The sequence below is a fragment of the Marmota flaviventris genome, chromosome 10, assembly GCF_047511675.1.
Source record: "Marmota flaviventris isolate mMarFla1 chromosome 10, mMarFla1.hap1, whole genome shotgun sequence".
Taxonomy (NCBI): Eukaryota; Metazoa; Chordata; class Mammalia; order Rodentia; family Sciuridae; genus Marmota; species Marmota flaviventris.
This window is the reverse complement of record NC_092507.1, coordinates 115,111,194-115,136,052: the sequence shown is the minus strand read 5'-3', so window position 1 is coordinate 115,136,052 and position 24,859 is coordinate 115,111,194. Positions and strand designations below refer to the sequence as shown.

Genomic DNA, 24,859 nt, shown 5'->3' with positions numbered 1-24,859 from the left:
CTAGAAGGATTTGAGTTTTTATTCACAAAAACATTGGGAAGGGTAGAGCAAATAAATGTCCTCTTTTGTCACACGACTAGGTGGAAGAGCACCTACAGATTGGAATTTGAGAGCACAAGGAAGTTCATCTTCCTTTTTATTTATTGACTTTTTTTGTGCAATTATTTAAGTTTATAGTGAAATATCCTGTGGTTAGAAGAGTGGAAAGTGGATCACAAAGTCGTATCTTTCACATATTTTACCTACTCTGAAGAGGAATGGCAGGTCATCAGTCATAAAGAAAGTATTCTATGTTATTAATTACCATTGCCATTAACTAAATAATATGTACTGGGGGCTGTTTTTCCTAAGCACAGAGGCAAAGACAAGATTGGTGATTCTCACAAAGGATAAACAATTGACGGTAAAGAGCTGTCCAGCATTCTCTAGAGCGTGTGTGTGTGTGTGTGTGTGTGTGTGAGCGCATGTAAGAAAGGGAAGAATCATTGGTTAGATTGGTTAGATTATAATATCTTGATAGAATACTCAACAAGTTAATTGCTCATTTATCCCTCTAATGAGTATCTATTGAAAGTCTAAACATGACATTCACTGTTCTAAGCACAAAGTAAAGAGCAATGAATCAAACATACATAGTCACTGACTTTATGAGTTGGTCATGAGAGGCCAGATAGCAAAAGATGGCATTTTCCCAAAGTGCCATGGTGCACACCTGTAACCCAAGCCACTCAGGAGGCTGAGGTGGGGGGATTGAAGATTTGAAGGCAGCCTGAGAAACTTAGTGAGACCCTGTCTCAAAATAAAAATATTCATAGAACTGGGCATGTACCTCAGTGATAAAGTGCCCCTGGCTCAATCCCCAGCACTAAAAAAAAAAAAAAAAAGGAAGAAGAAAAAGAGATACAATTTTTATATATGGTGATACATGCTATTATAAGATAAGAATGAAGTAATCTGGGGGATAACTAACCTTCTGGTATGAATTTTGATCTATTAATTGCTTATTCAGCAGTAAGTAAAAATTATATAGAGATGACTGGTCTGGTATATTCACCACTAAGAATGAATGTATCAGCATCCTGAGTTATTCTGAGTGTGGTTAATGCCTCAGACACTGGTCAGCTCCAGTCAGTTGACCATTGAGATCTGGGGCTTGCATGGCAGATACAGACAGACCCTGATCAGAGAGTTCACACCAAAACTTTTCTAACGACCAAGTTCATTGGCTGTTCTTGTTTCTTTTCCTACTACTGATAACTGATGCATTCAAAGCAACTATATCACTTTCCATCTTGAAACTCTCCTTAGTCTTGATTGTATGGCAATGCCATTTCTTAATGTTTTTTCTAGGGAAGAGCTTACCAAGGGTCGTCATTTAGCAAATAGTGTGATTTGCAGTGGGAACAGTGGCTGTCATTTAACCTGATGATTCAATGCATTTGGGATTGTCAAGAGAGCTTTCTTCGCGCTATCATTTCAGTACATAATTAGCCTAAACATGTAAATTAGCCACCACTCACTCTGGAACATGAGTCTGATTTAATTCCCTCCTGTTACTATCTGGTATAGTTTGCTCATTGATTTTTCCACATTTTTTTGTCCTTCTTCCCACATCTGACTATATAGTTCTTAAGAGCACTTGGTCCCTTGTCCTTTCCTCAGTCCTAAATCTTCAACCAAAGTGGCAGCAAAAACAACCAATACCACTACCGTGACAACGGGAACCTCATAATTTAGTTCTGCATTTGCCACTGAAAAATGGCTTAGATCTATGACTCACACAGACCACACTGTGGGGTTCAGGTTTCTCAGTCCCCCAAAGGAAGGGATTTAAACTGATAGTATCCAAGGGCCCTTTCTGTTTTAACATTTTATGGTATTTTTCTACACTTGAGGACTAAAGACAGAAAGTTATGATTAGGAAAATGGAAATAACACCTCCCCTCCCCCCCACACACGTCATTTCTAATCAATGTCCCATCATTGCCTCAATTCTGCCACCCTGCCACTATTCTGCTTTCAATCTTCAACTTCCATTTTTTTCAAATCTATCAGTGCCTCCTGCTGCTTTTTCTTCTTACCTCTGCCAGCTATGAGACAGAGGCACAGGAGGCAAGGTTTCTATATATCCTGAACTGCCAACCGGGCAAGCCAGATGGGAGAAGGAGGGAGTCATCGACCAGGCTGCAGGGACCACTGCTCCTTGGGAATCACCACAGGATCCTACTGTTCAGGTAACTAGCTGTTGTCCTCCTGAACCTGAATCCTAATTGCCAGACAACGCTGAGAGGCTAGGTCTGCCGTGGACCTAAGGCACGTGCAGCCCAAACTTCTCATTTCATAGACACAACTGTTCTGAAGGGAATATCCACTTATAAGATATAAACATTAAATCATTAACACTTGCATTTCATAAAACACATTTTAACCATGCCCCCAATATCTTCTCAAAAAAAATCTCTATCCCACATGACTATAGATACATATATATCCATGCCTGTCTATATGCATGTGCATGTGTGTGAGTATACACATAATGCTCATATATATGGAAAGCTCTCTGTTTCAAACAAATTGTGTTTCCAGTTTCATTTTATTGCCTATATATTATATATACATATATACACACATACATATACACAAAAAAATAATACATATATATTATTATGTATATTATTATATTAATACATATATATTATTAGATATATATATATATTAGTATGTATATATTATATATGTATTATTGTGTGTGTGTGTATGTATGTATGTTCCCTAGCCAAAATAGTTTGATAACTATGCATCACCTTTCAAATACAAGCTTGATACTTGATACTTTGTCAAGTTCTACCATACCCTTACTATCTGGCTCCTATATACCTTCTCAATCTCAACTTTCCAATTTATGTACCCTGTGTTCACTATGCTTTAGTTTCACTAGTGTTCTCTCGATTTCTAGAATTTTCCAAAGACTCTCTTGTTATGGGGACTACCCAGATTTTGTCTTTACCCATCCTCATGCTTTAACTTCCTCTTTAAGTGTCATTTTCATCAAAAGACCACCCTGTCTAAAATATATTACCCTTCCACTTCTGTATGGAAACATTATTTACTTTTTTACAAACTTTAGTTACAAGCCGTTATTATTTGCTTCCTTATTTATTGTCTATCTTCTTCAACAGAAGGCTCACACAAAGGAAAATATTTTGTCTATTTTTTTGATCATTAATAAATAGCAAATATCAAAGAGCCTGGCACATATACACCATATATATATTTCTTGTGCTGATATTAAACTTATGTTAGGTTTAATGGTAGCAAGGGTCTCGGGTCTGTATCTATATTTAAGCCATTTTATCACTGGCCATGATAATTCAACTTCAAAACTGTTTGAAAAATATGTTGTAAAAATGGCACTAATGAAATTCAAGGCTTAGTTTGTTCATTTTGGGAAGTCAGTGTATACTTTTAGCCAAAACTCTATCAACAGTGCTAATTTTAATAAGGCAGTGCTTCATAATTCTGTATAGTTCTCTTTTTTCTCTTAAGATTAGCATCCTGACATTATTGAACTGCATAGCAAATTAGTACAAATCCAGTTTAGGAATTGAGGCTATCAAAATTATTTATTTCATATTTACTATTATACATTCCTTCTAATTAACTGTTGCCCCTTGAGTCATATGAAGAGAGGATTTTCTTCCTGGATCTTTCTGTAGCATGACTCTGGTATTTGCTGTAATAAAGAAGCCTGTTTTCTCTAGGCAGCCTATTCTATGATGGGCTTTGTGTTGGTTTATTCTCCAATTTTATTGACTTGAACAACCTGAAATTCACATTCACAGTGCAACAAGATTCTTTGACAGCTACTGGATGCAGTTGTGAATTGTAAACAAAAAAATGCAAAAATGTAGGCACTGAAATCAAGTAGCAGTTTTTGATTGTGAAGTGGTCATCTGAATAATCTATAATTTATGTTAATTAATTTATTTTATTACAATAAAATTACATATTTTCTTATTAAAATGTTTGCAACTCTTTGATTGTGAGAAACACTGGCTTATAGGAATGGCCATCAAAATGTCCTAAATTTTTTGGTATTGCACCATGTTAGACCATGAGTTCTAATTTTTGATTAGATCCTCGATATTCATTTGTTTTTTAAAACCTCTAATGATCTGCAGATATTGCCTGTTTTGCAGGAGGGAAAGAAAACTTTGATGAATAAAACTGGGAACTAGGTTCAGGGCCTCATCCCTCCCTTCTCTGGCCCTTTTTCTATTTTCAAAATCTAGACCAAAGGTTTTTAATCCTATCATAATCCATTTGATGTCCTACATTTTATAGAGCTTTCTTTGTTACCCTGATAGATTACGAACTGACCTAGCCGAGATGAAATTATGGTAAGGTTAAGGTTAATGAAATTTAGACTTCATGTCTCCTCTATTGCAAGGGCCCCTCCAAGGTCCTGGGTGAGCCCAGTATATTTGTAAAATTTACGAAAGTAAGATATTTGTCTTAGTCAAATTTCTGTAACTGTAAAAAAAAATGCCTGAGATAATCAGCTTTGGAAAGATTTATTTGGCTTACAGTTTTGGGGATTGTAGTTCATAATTGTAGTCCTGTTGCCTCCTGGCCTAGGATGGGGCAGCAAATCATGATAGAAGTGTGTGGCAGAGGAAGCTGCTTACCTCATGGTGGTTAGAACATAAAAAAAAAAAAAAAGGAAGATGAAGGGCAGGATCCCAACATCCCCTCCAATGGCACAGCGCCAATGACATGAGACCTCTCAGTGGCCCCACCTCTTGAAGTCTCTACTACCTCCTAGTAGCCCCACAGGCTGCGGGAACAAGCCTTTAACATAAGGGTCTTTAGGGGATACTCACCCAAACTGTAGCAGTATTTTAGTCACATTTGGGTAAAAACACTAGTTTTTCCTACTAAGACTTTTCTCCATTACATTTCCTTTATTGGTGGCCTGAGAACAGCTGTAGGCAGCTTTGGGTTCTAGCTAAGGAGGATTTAAGTTTAGTTCAACTCCTATTCAGTGCAATAGATGCATGTGGTTCTCAGTCACTTCCAGGTATATTAATATACCACAAGCCATTCTAGTGTAGGCATGGGTTTCAGGAAAGCTCCTTCATCAAAGAGCCAGTGCCTGGTTCACAACACAAAGGTGGACCATGCAAGGTCGTGTTGTAATGTGAACACTCTCTCCATTGCCCGGCACTGGGGATCCGTGGGCAGAGAAGGAGAACCAAGGCTGAAATATCTGGAGCCAGAGCTCATCTTATCAAAAAAATTTCCAATTACCAGATGTGTGTGAAGTTGTTAGCAGAATATTTGGTGTGTTTCCATGTCTAATGAAAATGAAAATTTTCTTCTATTAGAAATCTACCCAATAAGGCAGAATACAAAATTAGACACACACTGGAATGGTTTTGCCTTTTGTGATGAGGATCAAGCACTGTAGAATTCATCAGAATGCCTGCATTTGTGAGGCACAGACCTTTAGCACTACTACAGTGACACTATTGTATATGAAACCGCATTTTCTATTTGCTAGCTACCAATAGTAGAAAATGCTGATTGATGATGCTAGAAAAATGAATTATTTTGTAGTTTGTCTATAAAAATGGTAATACAATATTTCTGTCTGATAAAAGGAGACCAAATAGTCTGTAGCAAAGATATGTAGAAAAATAAAAATATTATAGTGGGATGTCTAAGCAGAAAATTGTCATTTTTTTCTAGATTTTATAATTTTCATGTTTTTTTTTTTTTGCCAGCTTTTATACCTTGTAACTTGTTGGGATTTATTTTCTTTTTCTAAATATTCATTCTAGTACCTAAGATTGTATCCATAATTTTTCTATATGATTTCTTAAGAAGTGCCCACTAAGTTTGTATAAGTTTCAGATCCCTGAAACTGGCTCCATCTCCACGTTACCTGCACACGAATGTGTTTTTAAAATAAGCACAATTCCCCCATTCTACTATAAAGAAGTAGTAAAATAAGAAAACTTTATAATAAGAAAAACTGTCCAGGATGAATAAGTGCCACCAAAGCAGCCTGATGTGGGGGTGACAGGAACATCATGAGCTGGATAGATATTATTTATCTGATCTTCTGAAACAGTGAACAATTCAAGGATTTTGTTGCAAGAAAAGCAAAGAATAATCTTCCCTTGATGTACGTGATAGTTTATTTCCTGCGAAACCTGGTATATATGAAAATCATTTGTCAAAGTCAGGTCCAAGGCTCAAATAATTATAAGACATCCAAGTGGACATTCAAAAGATGTGCAGAAGCAGGGGGGTTCATGAATAAGCAAGGCTGCCCGGCTACTTCAGGGCTTTGGGATTGCTTACTATTGCTAAAAATGTCTCCCACGTACCTATCATTGAGACAAACAACCCCCCAACACACACATACACACACACACACACACACACACACAAAAGACTACGTGCAGGTAATAACACTCTCAGGAAATATGAAGATCAGAAAGATTCAGAACAACTCCCCACTTCTCCCCATTTCCTCAGCCCCAACTCTGACCCTTTTTTCTCCCCCCAGAAACATACCAGTCATGGTCCTGTCTAGCCAGGGTCCTGAAAAATAAGGGCTTCACAAGTTACCTATTAAAATGCAAATGTTCCAGGCTGGGCTAAGACCTCTTGTCCTTATCTGCTAATGGCCTAAAGGGATTCCTTTAAAAGAAAGTTGTTTCCATTTTTCAACTGTGTAATTCTGTAAGGAAGCATAAAATAAACCTAGCCTACACTACATTTGCCCGAGGACTGACTGCAAAAGTAGAATTTTCTGTCTAGAACCATGCCTGGAAATGATCTTCCAGCTCTCTACCTACACCTTGAAGGCCTGTGTTTGTGAGGAGGGCTCTGTCTCCATCCCTGGCAGGAGGATCCGGAAGGAGTCTCTTTGTCTGCTATTCCCAAGTCTAACCAAAGCCCTTACATAATACTCACTGTATCAGTAATGTATACAGGATGGCCCATCTGTCCTGTTCTAAGCACTTCACTATGTTAACTTAACACTCACAAGCATCCTTAAGACAGGTACTAGTAATACCTCCATTTTATGACCTGGAATCTTTGTAAATTTTGCATTTAATGTCTTTGAAATATGCATGACTAATACTTTACTTATTTCTTTTAACTTAAAAAAACTTAATATGATATTCTGGCATTAAAAAAAAATAAAAACTTGATTATCCCCTATGGCCTAGACCTTTCAAAAACAAAAAAAACTTTCCTTACCATCAAGTCCCTTGAGAATATTCCTCGGCAGGCTTATCCTGATGGAAAGATTAGCTCACTTACTGTTTGTATCTATTCGAAGACAAAGGAAAGTATGAAGCGCTTTGGGTCTTGGATGGAACATGGTGTGTATAGGTATAAGGCAAAAATCACAGTCAATTTGCTTGATCTCACTTTATGGTTGATACTACTCCCTTAATTACAAGATAGCGCAAAGAGGTCTCATTTGCAAAGTCTGAGTGGCTTATTATATAGCCCAAAGAAAGCAGCTTGATTTCACAGATGGTCACACTTACATCACACCTACATACAGTAAAATAGATTATGATATAAAATAGATTATGCTCAGACAGTGGTCAGTGCTGAGAAATTTCAGGGAACCTACAGATGGACTTTTTTTTTTTCCTGTATTTTGTAGTTTAGTTGGGGGTACCCAAGAAGTATGACACTAGATAGAAAACATTTTCCTAATCTATTGAGTTTTCATGTCCATTCAGAAAAGGACCATGTATCTGACCCTTTTTAATCTCTTGGCCTCCTATGACAGGTTCCAATTGGCATATCTGGTAGGACTTCCCTATAAACAGTCCATAGTATTGTAGCTTCAGTTATATCAATCTGTAATCTCAAAATAGTAAGGCCATCTTTAGATTTGAAGGATACAGCATTATTTGTTTACAAAAAATCAAGTGCTTGAAATATATCTTATAGTTACTCTCCATGCAAATACTGAATGTGTGTAAAATTCCACCTGGTTCTCCCTTCCATGTGAGAGAGAACTTAGTCTCTAAAAATGGAAGGGAAAGGATCATTGCTGGCATTATTTCTTGAAGTCTCATTTTTTCTTTTTCTGGAGGAAGAATGTCTATCTGTACCCAAGGATGCAGCTTGTATAATCCCTGTCTTCATCTCTGTCTGAGTGACATTTACTTTGGGAGTCCCAGGAGTTTCCATTTATTTCTTTCAGATTTATTTCTTTTGGACCCAAAGTGAGTAACCATTCAGGTCAAGACAAGAAGTAAAAAGTATTAAGCCACTGACTTTAATGTGAAAATCCACCAGGCCGTTAGCACCTGCTATTGAGCGCTCTCTCCTGGCAGACTCCTGTTCAAGGTGACAGAAAGAAGAGGACCAAGCTCACACCCTCCTGGCCCTAAAATTCCAGAGGAAAAAGGCAAAGATTTTTCTCTTTTCTCTCTTATTTCTAGAAATATTTGTGAAAAGAAAACAATTAATGTGCCACTAGCACCAACAATACTGTGTGGCTGAGGGTTGAGAAGTCATCCCCTGAATTGAGGAAAGGAATTCATAGAACAGGACGATAGACTGATTAGATCAATGATTTCCTACGTGGATTACGGACTCCTGAGAATCCAAGGTGTTTTTGAGTATTATGAATTCACATGCACTTCAATCGTGATGTATAGATTAAATTAATAAAATCTCCTCCCCCCTCCTTTCTTTATCTCATTTATCTGTCTCTCTGGTCATGAGTTTGAGCTCTTTTAACCAGACTGCCTGATTTCAACTCCTAACTCTTCACTTCACTACATATCTTTTAATAAGGTACTTAATTTCTTTATGATTTAGTTTTTCTCCTTCCTAACCACAGAGTTGGTAGAAGGAACAAAGGAGAGAAGAGATATTACATACTTAGCCTTGTTCTTGGTCTTTAGAAAGAGATCAATATCTATTAGGTACACATACACTATGAGTAGACATCTTTCACTTTTCATATCCAATATTAATGGACTTTGGTTTTATAGAAAATAGGAAAAAACCAGCAGATGGACCCTTCTTCTTTCTAATTTTGGAGGGCACAAAGGTCAACCCACTTGTATAGGCTGATCCCTGATCCCTCCTCTGACAGCCATGTTCCAAAACACAAAAGTCCCTGTCAAAAGCCTCTCACTTAGAAAGCAGCTATGAGGACGTCTCACAGTCCACAGGCCCTGGAGTTCCCATGTGGCCATTTTAATTTTATTTCTCCATTGTTATAAACTGAAATATAGATAAAGACTTCTGAGAATCAGTAACTGGTCAAAATTGGGGCACAATGATGTTGTTCTGTATTGAGTACATGTGTACCCTCATTTAAAAGCCTGTAGTAAGAAACGAGATTAAGAGATTCTCTGCTGATTTCATGGAGCACATGTTCTTGATGTAGACAAGAAGTCAGAAGCTCACTCCCCTCAGTGAAAATAAAATTTGGAGGACATTTTTTTTAATGCATATATAGGATAAAAAAACAGCAGGTGCATCAACTGGTTCTGCCAAGGTACTATGGAACTCCTGTTTAGTCTTAGTGTTCATGTGTTCCTTCTGAATTCTTGTTTTGTTCCTTTGGCTTGAGAAATAAGTTTGAAACCAAATAGGAGAAGGGGACATTCTGTATATGGCAGGAGTTTATACTTTGGGAAACAGAGTAGGGCTTATTCTTTCTCAGGTTCACGTTGTGGATCTTTCTTTAGGGTTGGGCAGGTGAGTGTTTTTAAAGCTTTAATGAACTGCTTTTGCTGAGCCTGTTAAGATCTTGCTGTTACTGCTTCCAAAACACTTCAGGGCTGATACTCTTCAAACTAGAACTAGTACCTCTAACTGAGCTCATTCCAACACCAACTAGGGAGGAGATTCCTGGACAGTGTGCAGACTTCAGAGAGAGCCTTTAAATAGGCCGAGTCACAGAAAAGTAACTCTCTCGGAAGGACATTTTTTTATTGTAAGTCCACTGTACTAAGAAAAAGGAAACCTAAAATCCCTGGAAAAATTCTTATCAAAGTGGTAATGCAGGACCTGTTCAAAACAAATATCACCCTTTGAGGACACCCCAAACCTCTATCTTTCTCAGTTCCCCTTCGTCTCTTTCCATCAAACTTTCCATTTTGTATTCTTTCCTGATCCTGCTCTTTTCTTTTTTTCAGTTGTAGATGGACACAATAATTTTATTTTATTTGTTTTTATTTTTATGTGGTGCCGGGGATCAAACACATGCTAGGCAAGCGCTCTACCACTGAGCCACAACCCCAGCCCCTTATTTTATATTTTGAGGTAGAGTCTGGCTAAGTTGCCCACGCTGGCTTCACACTCATCAAGACTAGCCTGAAACTTGTGATTCTCCTGCCTCAGTCTCTTGAGTCTGAGTCTCCAGGTATGCACCATTGCACCAGGCTCTTGTTCTTCTTTTTTTTTTTTTTAGCCTTTTATTTTTTTAAAATATTTTTTCTTTAGTTGTAAATGAACACAGTGATTTGATTTTATTTGTTTATTTATATGCGGTGCTGAGGATCGAACCCAGTGCCTCACATGTGCAAGGCAGGCGCTCTACCACTGAGCCCCAGCCCCAGGCCCCTGCTCTGTTCTTCATAACTACAGCGAGGACTGAGATTACTTAGATAAATTAAATGGGCATAAGATACTGATTATCAACAAGGTATCAAAAAATGTTTCTGATTGTCCTTAACCCAGTCAAAATTTGTATTTGTCCTGAGTCCCAGTCAAAATTTGTATCTATCCTGAGTCCTTACTAAGTAATAATAAGAAAGATGTATTTATTAAACATCTTTTTCATGCCAGAAGCTATGCAACATATTTTATATCCTTATTATTTCATTAAATCTCATAATAAAGCCATAATCTAGATACCAGTGTTGTCCCTATTTTACAATTAAATGTCAGTTACGTAAACACCAGGAGCATTTGAATTCGGCTCTCGAAACACCCACCACTTGCACTTTTCAAAATAACTTTCTGCTCTGTTTCAGATCTTGTCACTAAAACACTGCAAGTCCTGCACCAGGGACACCAATCTTTCTTATCTGACACTTTCTATTTATGAATATTTTTAGCCCCGTTTTCTCTCATTTCACAGAAAGCTGAAAGTTTTGCATAGATCTCTATGTGACTAAAGTGACTTTGCATTTAATTCAAAGACTTAATTCTACACTCTCTCAGGCAGCTCAGGGCGTGAGAGAATGGTGCCTCATTGACTTCAGCTATGGATACTATTTCTCTTCAGAATTTTGGCAAATATCAAATTAATACTATATGCAAAAAAAAAAAACTCCTTTGTAAATGGCAATTCACTGTAGATATTTATGGCATTATCTTCAATATTATCAATCCCAAATCCAAGAAGAAATTGACCAGCAATGACCTGAAGCTGAAATGCCAAAAAAATTGGTCAGAGGTGTCATGAAAAGGAAAAGAACTGATGTATATTTAAAGGAAAAATGGTGTGCATGCTGGATGATGATAAAATTAAAAATTGACCAAGCCTAGGAAAGAAAAGAAAATGCTCACATCCCTATAAGAGATGGTTAACATCTTCTTCCCTGTGTTATAGGCTACATCAGGAACTCAGTAGAGAATTCTATGAAAATATCTCTAGTTTAACTTGTCAGTTAGTAGATCATCAGTGAATCAGATGAAAATTTGTGGATTAGTAGACAAAAGATTATCAGGAAATTAAGTAACAAGATGAACCCCAAAAGAATTTCAGCAATTACTGGCCAAACTCTGGAACATGCTCAAGCAGTATATTCTAATGATTTAGAGTTTGACTCTGGGGTTAGATTTTTATGTGTTTGAACCCCAAATTAGTCATTTCCTGAGTGATGGCCTAAAACAAGTTGCTAAAGCTTTCTAAGAGCCACTTTTCCTATCTATACAATGTAGAGAGCAGAAGTTCCTAACTCATAGATTTTTGTGAGAAATAGATGAAATCTCAGATGTGTTTAGATAGTGCCTGGCATAAATTAAGTATGCAGTAATTGTTGTTTGATTCTGTTCTCCCTTGCACCTCACTTATCTAAGTTGCAAACTAGTTATGTATTGATTGAGAGTTTCAGGAAGCCCAGTGACCCTACCTATGCCCCTCTCCCGCGAGATTCCAAGTGTGCTTATGGAGATTTGATGGGGAGCAGAATAAAGGGGTGAGTATAAAATCGCCCAGTTCAGAACAACCCTGAATATTATCTCTGGAGAAAGAGACCAGCCCAGGCATCATTGATGAGTTAACTAGATATGATACAGAAAACATTTCCTTCTCCTTTTTAGTTTCAAGCCTATTTCTGAGCACATAGTTCTTACCAGCCCAGCCGGCACCTGGGGGCACAGAGGAGATGCCTGCTGCCATGGGAGGGTGTGCCCCACTGTGCATAGGGTTGCTGCTTTTCTGTAAGTAGAGGTTCAGTTACCCCACCTGGAGGGGCCCAAATGGATCTAGGAGGTAGTGGGGTGGCGGTGGGGGGGATTTTGATTAGTTTGGTGGTGACTTGTTCAAGGACATGTATAAACCATGAGACATTTCCCAGGACTCTGTAGTGGAGTCGAACTGGAAAGGATGGGAAACTGGGCTGAGTAACACCTGAGGGGAAACCAAATTAAGAGTCGAGTTCCTTGCAATTGCTCTAGCATCTCCCAGACAACAAGATTCCTAGCAAAGGAAGAGAAAAATTCCTTCTCCATCCACATGGCTCAGATTCCTGAGCTGTTTAGCTCTCCATGGATATAGATCTCATCCCCACACCCAGATCCCTGTACTGTGGAGTCCCAGAAGACTGGAGAGAGATGCTAACTTCTCCTTTTCTGGACTTTTGCAGCTCTGGCCGGCACGCTAACAGGTGAGTCCTCTGTCCTGTCCCTCAGCATTCCAGTGTGTCTGGTACCACTCTCCCCTCAGCCTTTGCCTTCATCCCTTCACTTTGGCTAATGCATGGGAACCTGCCACTCTTTGGCCCACCCACTTCCCATTTCTACGTTGTATTTTCCTTCTTCTCCCTCCCGTAAAATAAAATTCCTTATTTTCTCAAGTCATCTTCTCTGTTTAAGCCAAAATCCATATCAGCTGCACATCGACGTGTCTCAGCCTCTTTTTTAATCCTTTTGACATACACGCATTCAATTTTACATGATTATTATTATTGTTACTTTTTAAAAATAATTGAGAATGCTGAAAATCAGAGAAGGTGACTTTCCAGAGGTTACACAGCCAACGGAGGAATGGATTCCAAGTCTTCTGGGTCCATGTCCACTTCTTTGACTGTGTCACTCTTTTGTCAATACCATTTAGCCAATTCCTTAGCCTCTGTTCAAATTTGTACCACACCCCTTTGCTCCTAGAAGCGAAGAATGTCTGTCTTGGAGACTCTCACTATCTTCCAGAATGGACCTATTTTTTGCACTCTATATATACTAGCAATTAAATAGCCATAAAAAGTTAGAGCTTGGAAGGACCCTATATTTCATCTACTCTAATATATTTATATATACGTGTATGTGAGTGAGTGTGTTTGTGTGCGTGTGTACATATATATATTTGATACTGGGGATTGAACCCAGGGGTGCTCAACCACTGAGGTACATCCCCAGCCCATTTTGTTTTTATTTTGAAACAGAGTCTCACTTAGTTGCTTAGGGCCTTGTTAGGTTGCTGAGGCTGGCTTTCAACTTGTGATCCTCCCGCCTCAGCCTCCTGAACCACTGGGATTATAGGTGTGCACCACCATGCCTGACTCTAATGTTTATCCGTCCACTATTCCTGCATTCATTCACTCAATACATATCTAATGAACACTGACTATGTAGCAACCATTGTGCTGAGCAATGGTTGAGTATGAAAGATATTATCTCTCCCTGAAAAGAGATTGCAATTTTCATTTGTAGATACTGAAATTCAATTTAAGAGAATTAGAGTGAGTTATCCCAAGTCATATAGTAAATTAGCTTGTTTGCTTGTTGTTTTTAAATCTCTTGTGTCCTGTCTCCCTGGGGTCTCTATACTGTTTCCTCCATTTTTAAGCACTTCTCCTAGAAATCAGGACAGAGTCTTACCACCAATAATACAAGGATATACTGACAATTGATTGACTATTGACATGTGTGTGTTTTGAGCCTGGATAGTTTTCAATTTTTTTTCTTTCTGTATTTCTTTCCATAATTTTATCTTCTTGAAGGCAATCGAAAATCTATTCTGACCTTGAACCCCCCATGGAATAGAATTTTTAGAGGAGAGAATGTGATTCTCGAATGTAAAGATAATAATTCCACTGAAAATAGCCACACTGTGTGGACCCATAATGGCACCATTTCGGAAGTGACAGCTTCAAAATGGAGCATCGTGGATGCCACCTATCAACACAGTGGGATATACACATGTCATGGCCGAAATTTTTACAAGAGTAAACCTGTGTACTTGGAAGTGATCAGTGGTAAGTTCTGGGGTTTTGGGAATAGATATCTCTCACGTGAAGAATGAAGTTGTGGGAGAAGGGACCCATGGCTTCTCCTTCAATACTGCTCCATTTCTCTTCTTCTACTCCCATTCCTTCCACCCACCCTTCTGCTCTCTTTCAGTATTCTAATCACCTCACAATATTATTCTTCTACTTTATTTTCCACTGTCTTTAGTTCTTAGACACAGATATATTATAATTGGTTAAATGGTGTGATGGATATATGAACATTGCAAAGAACTACGCGTGTGGAATAGGATCAAAAAGTCTGATTTAAAGATTTTCCCTGAATAATGCATGTGCCATTATTTGAATATCAGATTCATTATGAACGGTATCTGGGTATGTTCCTCATGTCTTCAATTGTTACTCAAAAATAACTCTTAGGTTTGCTTCATCTTTGTCTCTACTGCCAAAAATTAGCACAACATATGTAGGTATATGGGGGCTAATTAGTAAATGTTTAATGAATAAACTAATTATTTCATTTGGATAGATAAGTTATTGTTACACTTTTTTATTTTTCTCTGAAGTGAAAATTTCTAACATACATATACAAATTCCAAATACAAACTAAAACAGTGTGGAATAGCTATTTCCTTGTAGCTGGTTGTAGAGAAGTGGGCTGTGGATGTAGGTCAGTGGTAGAGTACTTGCCTAACATGTGTAAGGTCCTGGATTCAATCCTCAGATCTTAAGGAAAAAAAAGATTCTAAATAAGTCCCTAAAGATTTATCCTAAATAAAATATGCTTGTACAGGTTAGCCATATTCCCATTTCAAATTTTTTCGCTTTTAAATTCTTACAATGACATTAGTCATCGAACCTGATTCTTGTCTTTTACTGACTCATTGTTGACAAATATTTTTGGTCAAGAAGTGCCCACTAACTTCTAGGCACTGTCAGGCACTGGGGATAGAAAATTAACCAGAAATGGTGCCTGACCTTCCAAAACAGAGCCAAATGGGGGAAGGGACATTAAATATAGAATTATGCAAATAATTAATTAAAATTGTTATATATGGTTTAAGGAAGTTTTGAGGCCAACTCTGTTAGCAACAGAACTGGGAAGCCTCTGTGAGTTCAGAGAGAACAAAATAGAGTCTCCTAAGCTGCAAATGTCCTGGTAAGAGTATGTTTAATTTCCCTTTTCTGTCTGAAATTGCCTAAAATAGATCTGAAGGGATTCTGGGTTTCAGTCCTTCCGTGTATGGGCTCATCAGGAAGGTATGACACTTTACAGCTCCAGTCTGACTTTTCAGGAGGAAAATGTTGAGAAAACAGTCTGTAAGCATTATTTTGTGATTACTTTTATTGATCTTACAAACCAAGAAATGGGTTAATGATAATCCATGGTTTCTGACACACACTCTACGCAGGACCCCTATTCTCTCTCTCCTTCTTTCTAAATCTCTTCCCCGCATCCTAATTCCCTTTCTTCCTTCCCTCTATTCACTGTTAAATAAATGAGATAATGAATGCTTTTCAGACTGGATGCTCCTTCAGGCCTCTGCTGAGGAGGTGTTGGAAGGGGAGTCGCTCTTCCTCAGGTGCCATGGTTGGAGAAACTGGAAGATCAAAAAGGTGATCTACTACAAGGACGACATGGCTCTCAAGTACTCCTACGGGAACAAAGTGTTCTCCATTACAAATGCCTCACTTAACGACAGTGGCAGCTATTTCTGTAAGGGCCTACTTCAGAAGCAGCCCTGTGTCTCTGAGCCCCTTCGAATTACAGTAATAAAAGGTGAGTTGGTAAGGGAAAAAGAAATAGTCCACAGCAGGGAAGGAAGAGAAGACATCTGAGCCTAAAGTCTTTGCAGCTTTTAGAATGGGATCAGCTGTGGTAGGTAAGAAAGGCTCCTAGATTTACCATGAGGAGACGTAAGACATAGCACGCATCGAAGTCATAGATTCCTTAGTTGTTAAATGATAGTAACTGCCCGCACTATGGGATTCGAATGAATAATACGATAATGTTTGTTTAAAAGATTTCATAAAAAAAGTCTTTGTAACTTGGAATTTGATGTTTATGCTTTTTTTTCTTGGAATAATCATAATTATGTCTAAAAAATGCATGATGCCAAAAGTTGGAGTTAAACTCTGATGGCAGTTCCCTGTTTAAAAGAGAGCTATCTAATGGCCATGCAACTACTCCAAATCTTTATTTTATCCAGAGGTCGTGCAAGAAATGATGGGTTATTGATTCAGAAGTAAGGTAGACTTAACAGGTTATGAAGATTATTCTGATCTCAAATTCATTTGTTGCTCCTGAGGAAAGAACTTATGTTTAAGATTGAGATTTTTAAATATTTCAAATTTCAAAGAGAGCTCTAGGTTGAAGGAACAAACAAAAGATGTGAAGACATGGAAGAGTTGATCCTAGCTTACAAGGTCTAGGAAATGAAGCCAACCAGTTAGTAAGCTGTGTGCCTGTATTCTGGGGATGAGGGACTAGGCTGGATGGACACAGTGCTGGCAGGTGGGCTACCTCCATGGCCTGTAAGAGAAACAGCCCTTTCCAGACTTCATATACCAGGAAGGAACTGAAATATTCTCCTTGCAAGGTGGAAATTAGATTTTTTTTCCCCTTGGCATGTTCATAATTATGTCTGTAAAACATGAGGCTAAAGGTCAGGTTAAGCCCTTATGGCAGTTCTCTGCTAACTTGAGAGCAAAGTGTTGTCCAATTGTCCCAGGACTTCCAAGATCTTCATGTGTAAGTTGAGGGGTGGGTCTAGACTCCACTAGAATCACTTGAGGAATTTCAAGAGAGATTGTTGTCCCTGTCTTATCTTTTAACATTCTGGTAGAATTGATTTTGGATGGGGTCTGGTCATCAGTATTTTTAAAAGTTCTTTCAGGTGTTGATAATGTCTAGCTAGCATTGAGAAACACTGGTCTAGGTGACCTCCAAGTTATTTCTAGCTATAATATTTTGCAGCTTTCAAATTCTAGAATAATCACAAAATCAGTGTTGTGTAAATAAAATCACAGAGTTCTGAAATAGTAGAGTTGGAAGGCAGTATGACTACTCCAATAGCTCAATTTTACCCAGTAATCATGCAAGAAACAATAGTCTATTGATTAAGAAACAAGGCACCAGTGAAACCTGGTTTCGCTTTGTCTCCTTTCTGCTTTCAAATCATATATGGATGCTGGTCATGTCAGATCCAGGAAAGAGGCCATTTTTCCTATGACTTTCCCATTAGTCACACTGGCTAGAAGAACGGTGAGATGGGGATTATTAGCAAATACTTAGCCCTCCTTAATGTTCCAGGGAGTATATCCTGTGGAACTCAATCCCCCAAGTGTTTTCTCTCTGTTCCTTATTATCATATCACACTAAAGATGGGGGGCCATGGTTGACCCTTCTCTTAAGGAAGTGAAGCTCTGACACAAATTTTGCCAAGTTCTAACACAAATTTTGTCTCTTGTTGCATCTCTGTTCTACGCTAGTATACCGAACCAAGTACATGTGGCTGCAAATTATTGTCCCCTTGCTGGTGGCGACTCTGTTTGCTGTGGACACAGGACTGTTTTTCTTGACGGAGCAGCAGTTTAAATCTCTCTTGAAGATTAAGGAAACTGAAAAAGTCAACAAACCTAGGAAGTCGCTTCCTAAGCCAGATCCTGAAAAGAGCTGATGTCATTTCTTAAGGGAGAATTGGCAACAGCAATATTTTACTGCACAGCAATTGCTTCTCCATTGTCAGACACAACTCAGGATGTACATAGAAGCCTATGTTTGAGGATTTGCAGAATTATTTCATTAAACCGACTGTACCTGGTTAAGTGGCATGTAATAGTTAAGTGCTCAATAAATATTATTTGAATAATTGAATAATGGGTATACTAATTTTTAGCATTTGTGAAAGAGAAGCACAATTTGAATAAAATAACTATGAAGCTAGGTAACATGAGGCTTCTAGGGATCCTTGTTCATTTGCTCATTTATTTTCATCTAGAAGCAAGAACCATGAAAATATAGATTTAAAAAAGTTCTCTCTTGATCATTGTAAGTATGAGCAAGGATTTAGAATATGCTGCTGCGATTGACGCTCCTCCCCTCCGTCGCTTCTTTCACGGGCTCTTCCATGTATCTAAATTCTTGTTTCAGACCTGTTTCTATCCCCTCTTTCTTCCCATTTTCTTTTTCATGTTAACACTTATTATTTTTCCAAAAGGAATGTGAAACAGAATTAGGACTTGAACATTATGTGGATTTACAAAATAGGCCATTTGCAACGAGGTCTTCTTACTTTAATGCATAAAATATTTTCTCGCAATGCCAGAGGAGTATGTTAGACAGATGACTAGAAGAATTCATCCCAAATTCTCCCTTGCACTGTCCTCTGTCACCTCTGATCTTTTACCAAATGGGTCTAGGAAAAAGCATGGAACAACATTTGTTCTCTCACAGGAGGCCACCACACATCATCATGAGCTCCCAGTTAGGAGTTGGTTTTCTGAAAATCATGGCAGCCATTCTTCTGCTTGTGGCCAATGAAAGATAAATTCTATGGGCTGCCTCCAGGATGGAGATTCAGGTGAAAGATCCCCCAAGTCAGTGTGTTGGAGAACTGAGGCCTCGAACAAAAACCGTGTCCTTCCCTCTCCTCATTAAGTGGGAAATGAAGGGAGCAGGTGCCTCTCTTTGAACCTATAGGTGAAGCTTCCTGTTGTGGTAGGCAGAGGCACCTGATAGCCCAGGTTCTAGTGTCACCTCAGAAATTGAAGATATTCTCCAGCCTTGGTTTATCAGACTAGCTCTGTGCAGTTACTTACCAAGTTCATGTCCCCATTGGTACTTCTTCAACCTCCACAATAGTCACACCCCAAACCCTTAACTCTACAAATGCACCCAGGATCTCTTCAGCTTCACTTCAGTTACATCCCCTACAGAACCCACAACCTTCTCTTTTTCAAATTGGAGAGACATAGGCCCACTTTTAGTCTTTCCCATTGTCGTTGATTTTCAGCACAGTCCTCAAAGCAGCAGAGGTCTCACTGGGAAGTAGAGGCCCTGGGCTGCAAAGAAAATGAAATTGCTCATGAAGAATTTTGGAGAGACAAAAATAAAATGACTCCTTGTGGATTCTGAGAAAAAATCAGATTTTTATTTTTAACCAGTTTCCAAGAACATAATACTGCACTGCTGACAACTAAATTGAGTCCCTGTAAATATAGCTCAATAAACATGATGCAATCATTTTATAAATATCCAAATACAGGAGCCACTGACCTCTGCCTTCACTAGGATATAGAATGGCTAAAAATCTGAGCTCTCACCTTATGTCAGTGGCTGATTCAGAAATGCGATCCTAAAATGTTGCAAATTGGCAACCCCAGGAAACAGACTCTGAGACACAGATTTAAATGCAGCAAGTTTATTAGACTATGCTCTTAGCAGCTATACCTTTGTGGGAGTGAAGGAAGCAGGATGCAAAAAGAGGAGAAGTTGAGATGTCAGGTGAGCACAGCAAAACTCTCAGACAATTTTGTGGATAAGAACCCCTTGGAGTTAGGAGAGCTCTTCTTAATTGTCTCAGGAAATGCAATAGTTTGAACCAGGCAAATTACTGGTGGCAATATACCCCAAAAGGTTAGTGTGAATTTGTAGGAGAGAGCTCCTTTGCAAAGATAGTTCCTGAGGAGGGACTCACCAAGATCCCTCAATCCATGGTTCTCTCATCACCTGGAGGGACAAGGCATGTGTGGGATGTGTCGGTCCTGAGGGGTGTGTGTGATCCGGGCGGCATGCCACATTATCCACCAAATTCAACTTCAGAAAGAAGACAGACTCAATAGGTTTGACCAGATTAAACAGAATTACTAAGCAAAATTTTTGAACTCTGTTTTGATTAACCTCACAGGAATGAGTTACTCTATCATTTCTGGAAATCTGGACACAAAAGCAAAGATTATCTTTTATCCTCAGTCAGATTTCACATGCCAGTGTTTTTGTGCAGAGAGACATATGTTCATTTGAGTTAAAGGATGGGTTCATCTCCATCGACTTGCCCCATTCTCAGCTCTCAGAAGATCTGAAAACACTTTCACAAGTGATAGGTAGCCTCTGCAGGGTCATGCTACAAGATCAGGTGGATTCTGGATGCTACAGGAAGAGTGCTTTAAACTCAGGGTATGTTTCCTCGCCATTAGCATTTATACTGTGCTAGCCTGCAAACATTCAGTGCACTGTGAAGCCCAGAATGGAGAGGAAAGACCAGACACAGGATACTTTCTTGCACCAGTGCATCTCACTTTCACCTTCTGTGACACAGGATACTTTCTTGCACCAGTGCATCTCACTTTCACCTTCTGTGACTTGAAATGCTGTTTCGAACTTGGGTTTAAAGTTCAGAGTATTCAAGAAGAGACTCCTGAAAAATTAACTGCATCAGGTTTAAGAGCTTCCTGTAAAAATTTTTTAAGCCAATGTTAAGATTTCAGTCCATTAATAAATATTTTCCATCGTTGTAGTTAAAGTGCTTGTGTTTTTAATACTGTTTCAGAGAGCTTAGTTCTACCCTGCAAAAGGAACACTACCTTTGCTTGGCTTCTTCTGACCTCTATCCTCTTTATTCCTGTGTTGAAAGGAAGAAAAATGTTAAGATTTTCAGCATGGCCTCTTTTTTTTTTTTTTTTTACTGCAAGCTTTCTCATCCGGGCACCTCAGGACTAGGAATAACCGCCATCTATGTCATCTGTAGCGGACAGTTTTATCACTCCTTATTCCCAAGTCAGATAAGGCAGATGTGTCTGCAGCCTTTGAAGACTTCCTAGGTTGTGATGGAATGTTAGCAAGCAGCAAAAAGAGAAGAAAGTCTTCAACAATGTATGTGCATGTGTGTTTCCTCATTTACTTTTTAGGATGACTGCCCAGGTTACTCTGACACCCTTAACAACATGCAAAAACAACAAAGAATTCTTTCTTGACGTGGTTTGCAAACCTTTTATTCATCAGCTTTTTAGGACCCTGCAGGACTAACTGGAATTGTGTAAGTAACTGAAACTATTCTCAGGATGTGTGTTGCTATGTGCAAGTGTGCATGGGCGCACCTGGGTATGAGTGACATGGGTATGTAAATCCTCCTACTCTATTTTTTATAGGCATGCCAAGTCGTTTTCTCATTCCTATAAAGCAGGATGTGGAAAAGCAAGACTACCCCAAGAGGAAGCCCCCAATTTTAGTACCCAGTTCAACTTAGTTCACTCTTTTTGATCCCATATGTATGGATATTTATGAAATAGAATAAAAATTAATACATTATACACTAAAAAGACAAAAAAAAAAAAAAAAACTCTTCACAATCTGTCCTGATTAAGGAGAGAGGGGCTTTCTCCCCAAGGCTCTTCGCAAAGCATCTTTGACTTCCTTGTTCCTCAGGCTGTACACCACAGGGTTCAGCAGAGGCGTGATGACGGTGTATGTCACTGAGATGAGTCTGTCCTGCCCCAGGGAACTCTGGGACTTGGGCTTGAGGTAGACGACGGAGGCACAGCCATAGTGGACGATGACCACTGTGAGGTGGGAGGCACAGGTGGCGAAGGCCTTCTTCCGACCATCTGCAGAAGCAATCTTGAGAATGGTGGAGATGATGAGGACGTAGGAGATGAAGACCAGGCCCATGGGTAGGACAAGGACACAGACACTGACAGCCAAGTTGACGATCTCATTGAGAGTGGTATCTGCACAGGCCAGCTTCAGGAGGGGTCTCACGTCACAGAAAAAGTGGGAAATAACAAAGCCATCACAGAAGGGCAGGCCAAACACAGACGTCACCTGGACAATGGCCATGCCCAGACCAATTCCCAGTGACCCAGATGACAACCGGACACAGGCCCTCTTACCCATGATGACTGAATACCTCAGGGGGTTGCAGATGGCCACGTATCAGTCATACCCCATGGCCGTGAGGAGGAAGCAATTGTTGATGCCAAAGGTGAGATAGAAGAAGAGCTGGGTGGCACAGCCTTGGATGTCTATGGTCTGGTGAGGATTCAGGAGGCCAGAAAGCATACGGGGAATGATGGCCACCGTGTAGCAGGTCTCAGAGACAGAGAGCATGCTCAGGAAGAAGTACATGGGCGTGTGGAGGTGACGGTCCAGCCGAATAATGGTCACGATAATCACGTTGCCAGACAAAGTCAGCAGGTACAAGGTTAGAAAAACAACGAAGAAGACAAGCCTGTGCCTCCACCCAAAGCTGGAGAAGCCTTCAAAGACAAATTCAGTCACAAAAGTGGAGTTTGGCTTTGGCATTGGGAAAAGCCTAAGAAAGAGCTAGGTAAAGGAAATAAAGATGTGATAAGTGAACCTCGAAAGAGAGTTGGCTGGGCCCAGGACAAAAGTGTGTTCAGCCTCCGAGCAAAGCCTCAAACCCCAGGGGCCATCAGTGTTCACCTACTGGCCAGCTGCTCAGTGTACCTCGTTGCCCACTTTCTTCTTTGTTACTCTAGAGGGCTTTCCCCTAGTTCCTTGGGATTAAGGGCAGAGATGGAGGCGAGAGGGAAAGTAGATAAATTAAATACAATTGAATCAAATTAAAAAGGGATTTGTAGCAATAGCTACCTGATTTCAATTTCTTGACTATACATCCAGAAGCTGGATTGCTGGGTTATATGACAGTCCTATTTTTAAGTATTCGAGGAACTTCCCTACTGCGTTCCACAGTGGCTGCATCATTTTACATTCCCGCCAATGTTGTAAAAGGATTCCAGTATATACACATCTTTTCTAACATTTGTTATCTATTGAGAATAGTCTTAGGGAGTTTTTAAAAAATATTATCCATGCTAATTGTTGGGAGGCGATATTGTGGTTTCAGTTAGCAATTCCCAGAGATTAGTGGTGTTAATCAGCTTTTCAAATACCCAAGTTGCAATCCGAACATCAAAGAGATATTTGTACGCCCATGTTGATTGCCACACTGTGTGCACAATAGTCAACTTACGGAAACAAGTTGTCCAGAGACAAATTAATGAATTGTGAATGAATTAGCTAATGAATAAAAATGTTGTGTCTTTTCAACAGCATCCACTGCAACATTCACTGCCATGTGCCCTGCAAGGTCCCCACAATGACATCACTTTCCGAGAGCCCAAATCTAGTCCTGGCTTTCACCTTCCTAAGCCCTGTACCTACATCCCCTGTGATCCTGGAAGATTAGGAAAGGGAGCATTTTGACTGGCTAGTCTTCCCAGAGACCTTGCAACAAATATCCTCTAAGACCATGAAAAATCATTTCATAAGGCACTGTAGAAATGTAACTTATCTCCTTGAATTCTAAACCAAAGAGGGAAAGGGAATGGAATGAACCCGAGGATGACTCTTCAAATAGGAAACAGACTTTCCTAGTGTGACAGCAAAGATAAATTCATTTAACCAGACAAAGTCCAGAGGCCCACGGTTTTACTCCAATTCTCCATATTCCAAGCTATGTTGGGGACAGAAATGAATTGGCCCATCTGCATTTTGCCTTACCCCAAGCGAATCTAGCACAGGAGAATGTAGTTGGGCAGCTTTCACCCTGATCCTCAACCAGGTTTAACCATTCAGAAGGCTGAGAATGACTTCCCTTCCATTTTCCGACCCCCAATGGGAGTCCCTCCTGAAACTCTGCTCTCTGTCCCCTTCTCTCTATACTGTTACCAACACCCAACTTTTGATGACCATCATCAAACCCTCTGATAATGTGATGGTCCCCTAACTCACACTTCTCACTTCAGGTACCTTGCTACTGAAGTACTCTTGTCATTGTAATCTTTCAAAAAAAAAAAAAATCTATTCATGCAGCAACCCTGAGTAAGTTTCTTCAATAGCTCTTCAAAATTTTAAGCACAATATTAAACTCATTTCTAAATTGATTATAGTAATAAAACACTGAGTTGCCAAGAGAATTAAATTGGTTAATGTATTTAAAGAATTTGACCTGGTGCTTGACATGTTGGAAATCCTTATAAAATAATAAATTTTATGAGTGGTTATTCCTTTTTATTTTTCATAAATGAGCCAGTTTAAATTTGTAATAGGAGCAGAATAGGAGTGGAGTTAGGGGATTCATTTTAACACTCCTAGATTGTAAACAATCCTTTGATTACCTGAGCCTTGGTTTTTTTTAAATTTCATCATTTACCTTCCACTCTCGCATAGGGATTTTTTTCATGCCTTTTAAAAAACCTCTCTGAAGTGCATTGATTGGATTCATATACTGTTGCTCACACTTTCTTTGTAACACAGCTATGGATTAGGAAGAATGCAATTTTCAGTTTTGTCTCTAATCCCCTTCTGGATAACAGCCAATATTTTACTTCTCCCGTGGATCAGAATAGCCCATCCAACT

The 24,859-nt window shown here is 39.2% G+C and overlaps 2 protein-coding genes across 2 annotated transcripts; one reads left to right on the top strand and one right to left on the bottom strand.

The window, feature by feature from the left end:
- The first annotated feature begins 12,344 nt into the window (after positions 1 to 12,344).
- Positions 12,345 to 18,357, top strand: Fcer1a (Fc epsilon receptor Ia). Its single transcript, XM_027950795.2, has 5 exons — positions 12,345 to 12,453; positions 12,879 to 12,899; positions 14,232 to 14,486; positions 16,000 to 16,257; positions 17,970 to 18,357. Exons 1-5 carry the CDS (start codon positions 12,399 to 12,401, stop codon positions 18,155 to 18,157), a joined length of 777 nt encoding a protein of 258 aa, XP_027806596.1. The 5' UTR covers positions 12,345 to 12,398; the 3' UTR covers positions 18,158 to 18,357.
- A 3,453-nt stretch (positions 18,358 to 21,810) lies between these two features.
- LOC114104568 (olfactory receptor 10J3-like) lies at positions 21,811 to 22,779 on the bottom strand. Its single transcript, XM_027950752.2, is given in 1 exon segment — positions 21,811 to 22,779. A coding segment is annotated over 1 exon segment (942 nt). The 3' UTR covers positions 21,811 to 21,837.
- Positions 22,780 to 24,859: the final 2,080 nt, after the last annotated feature.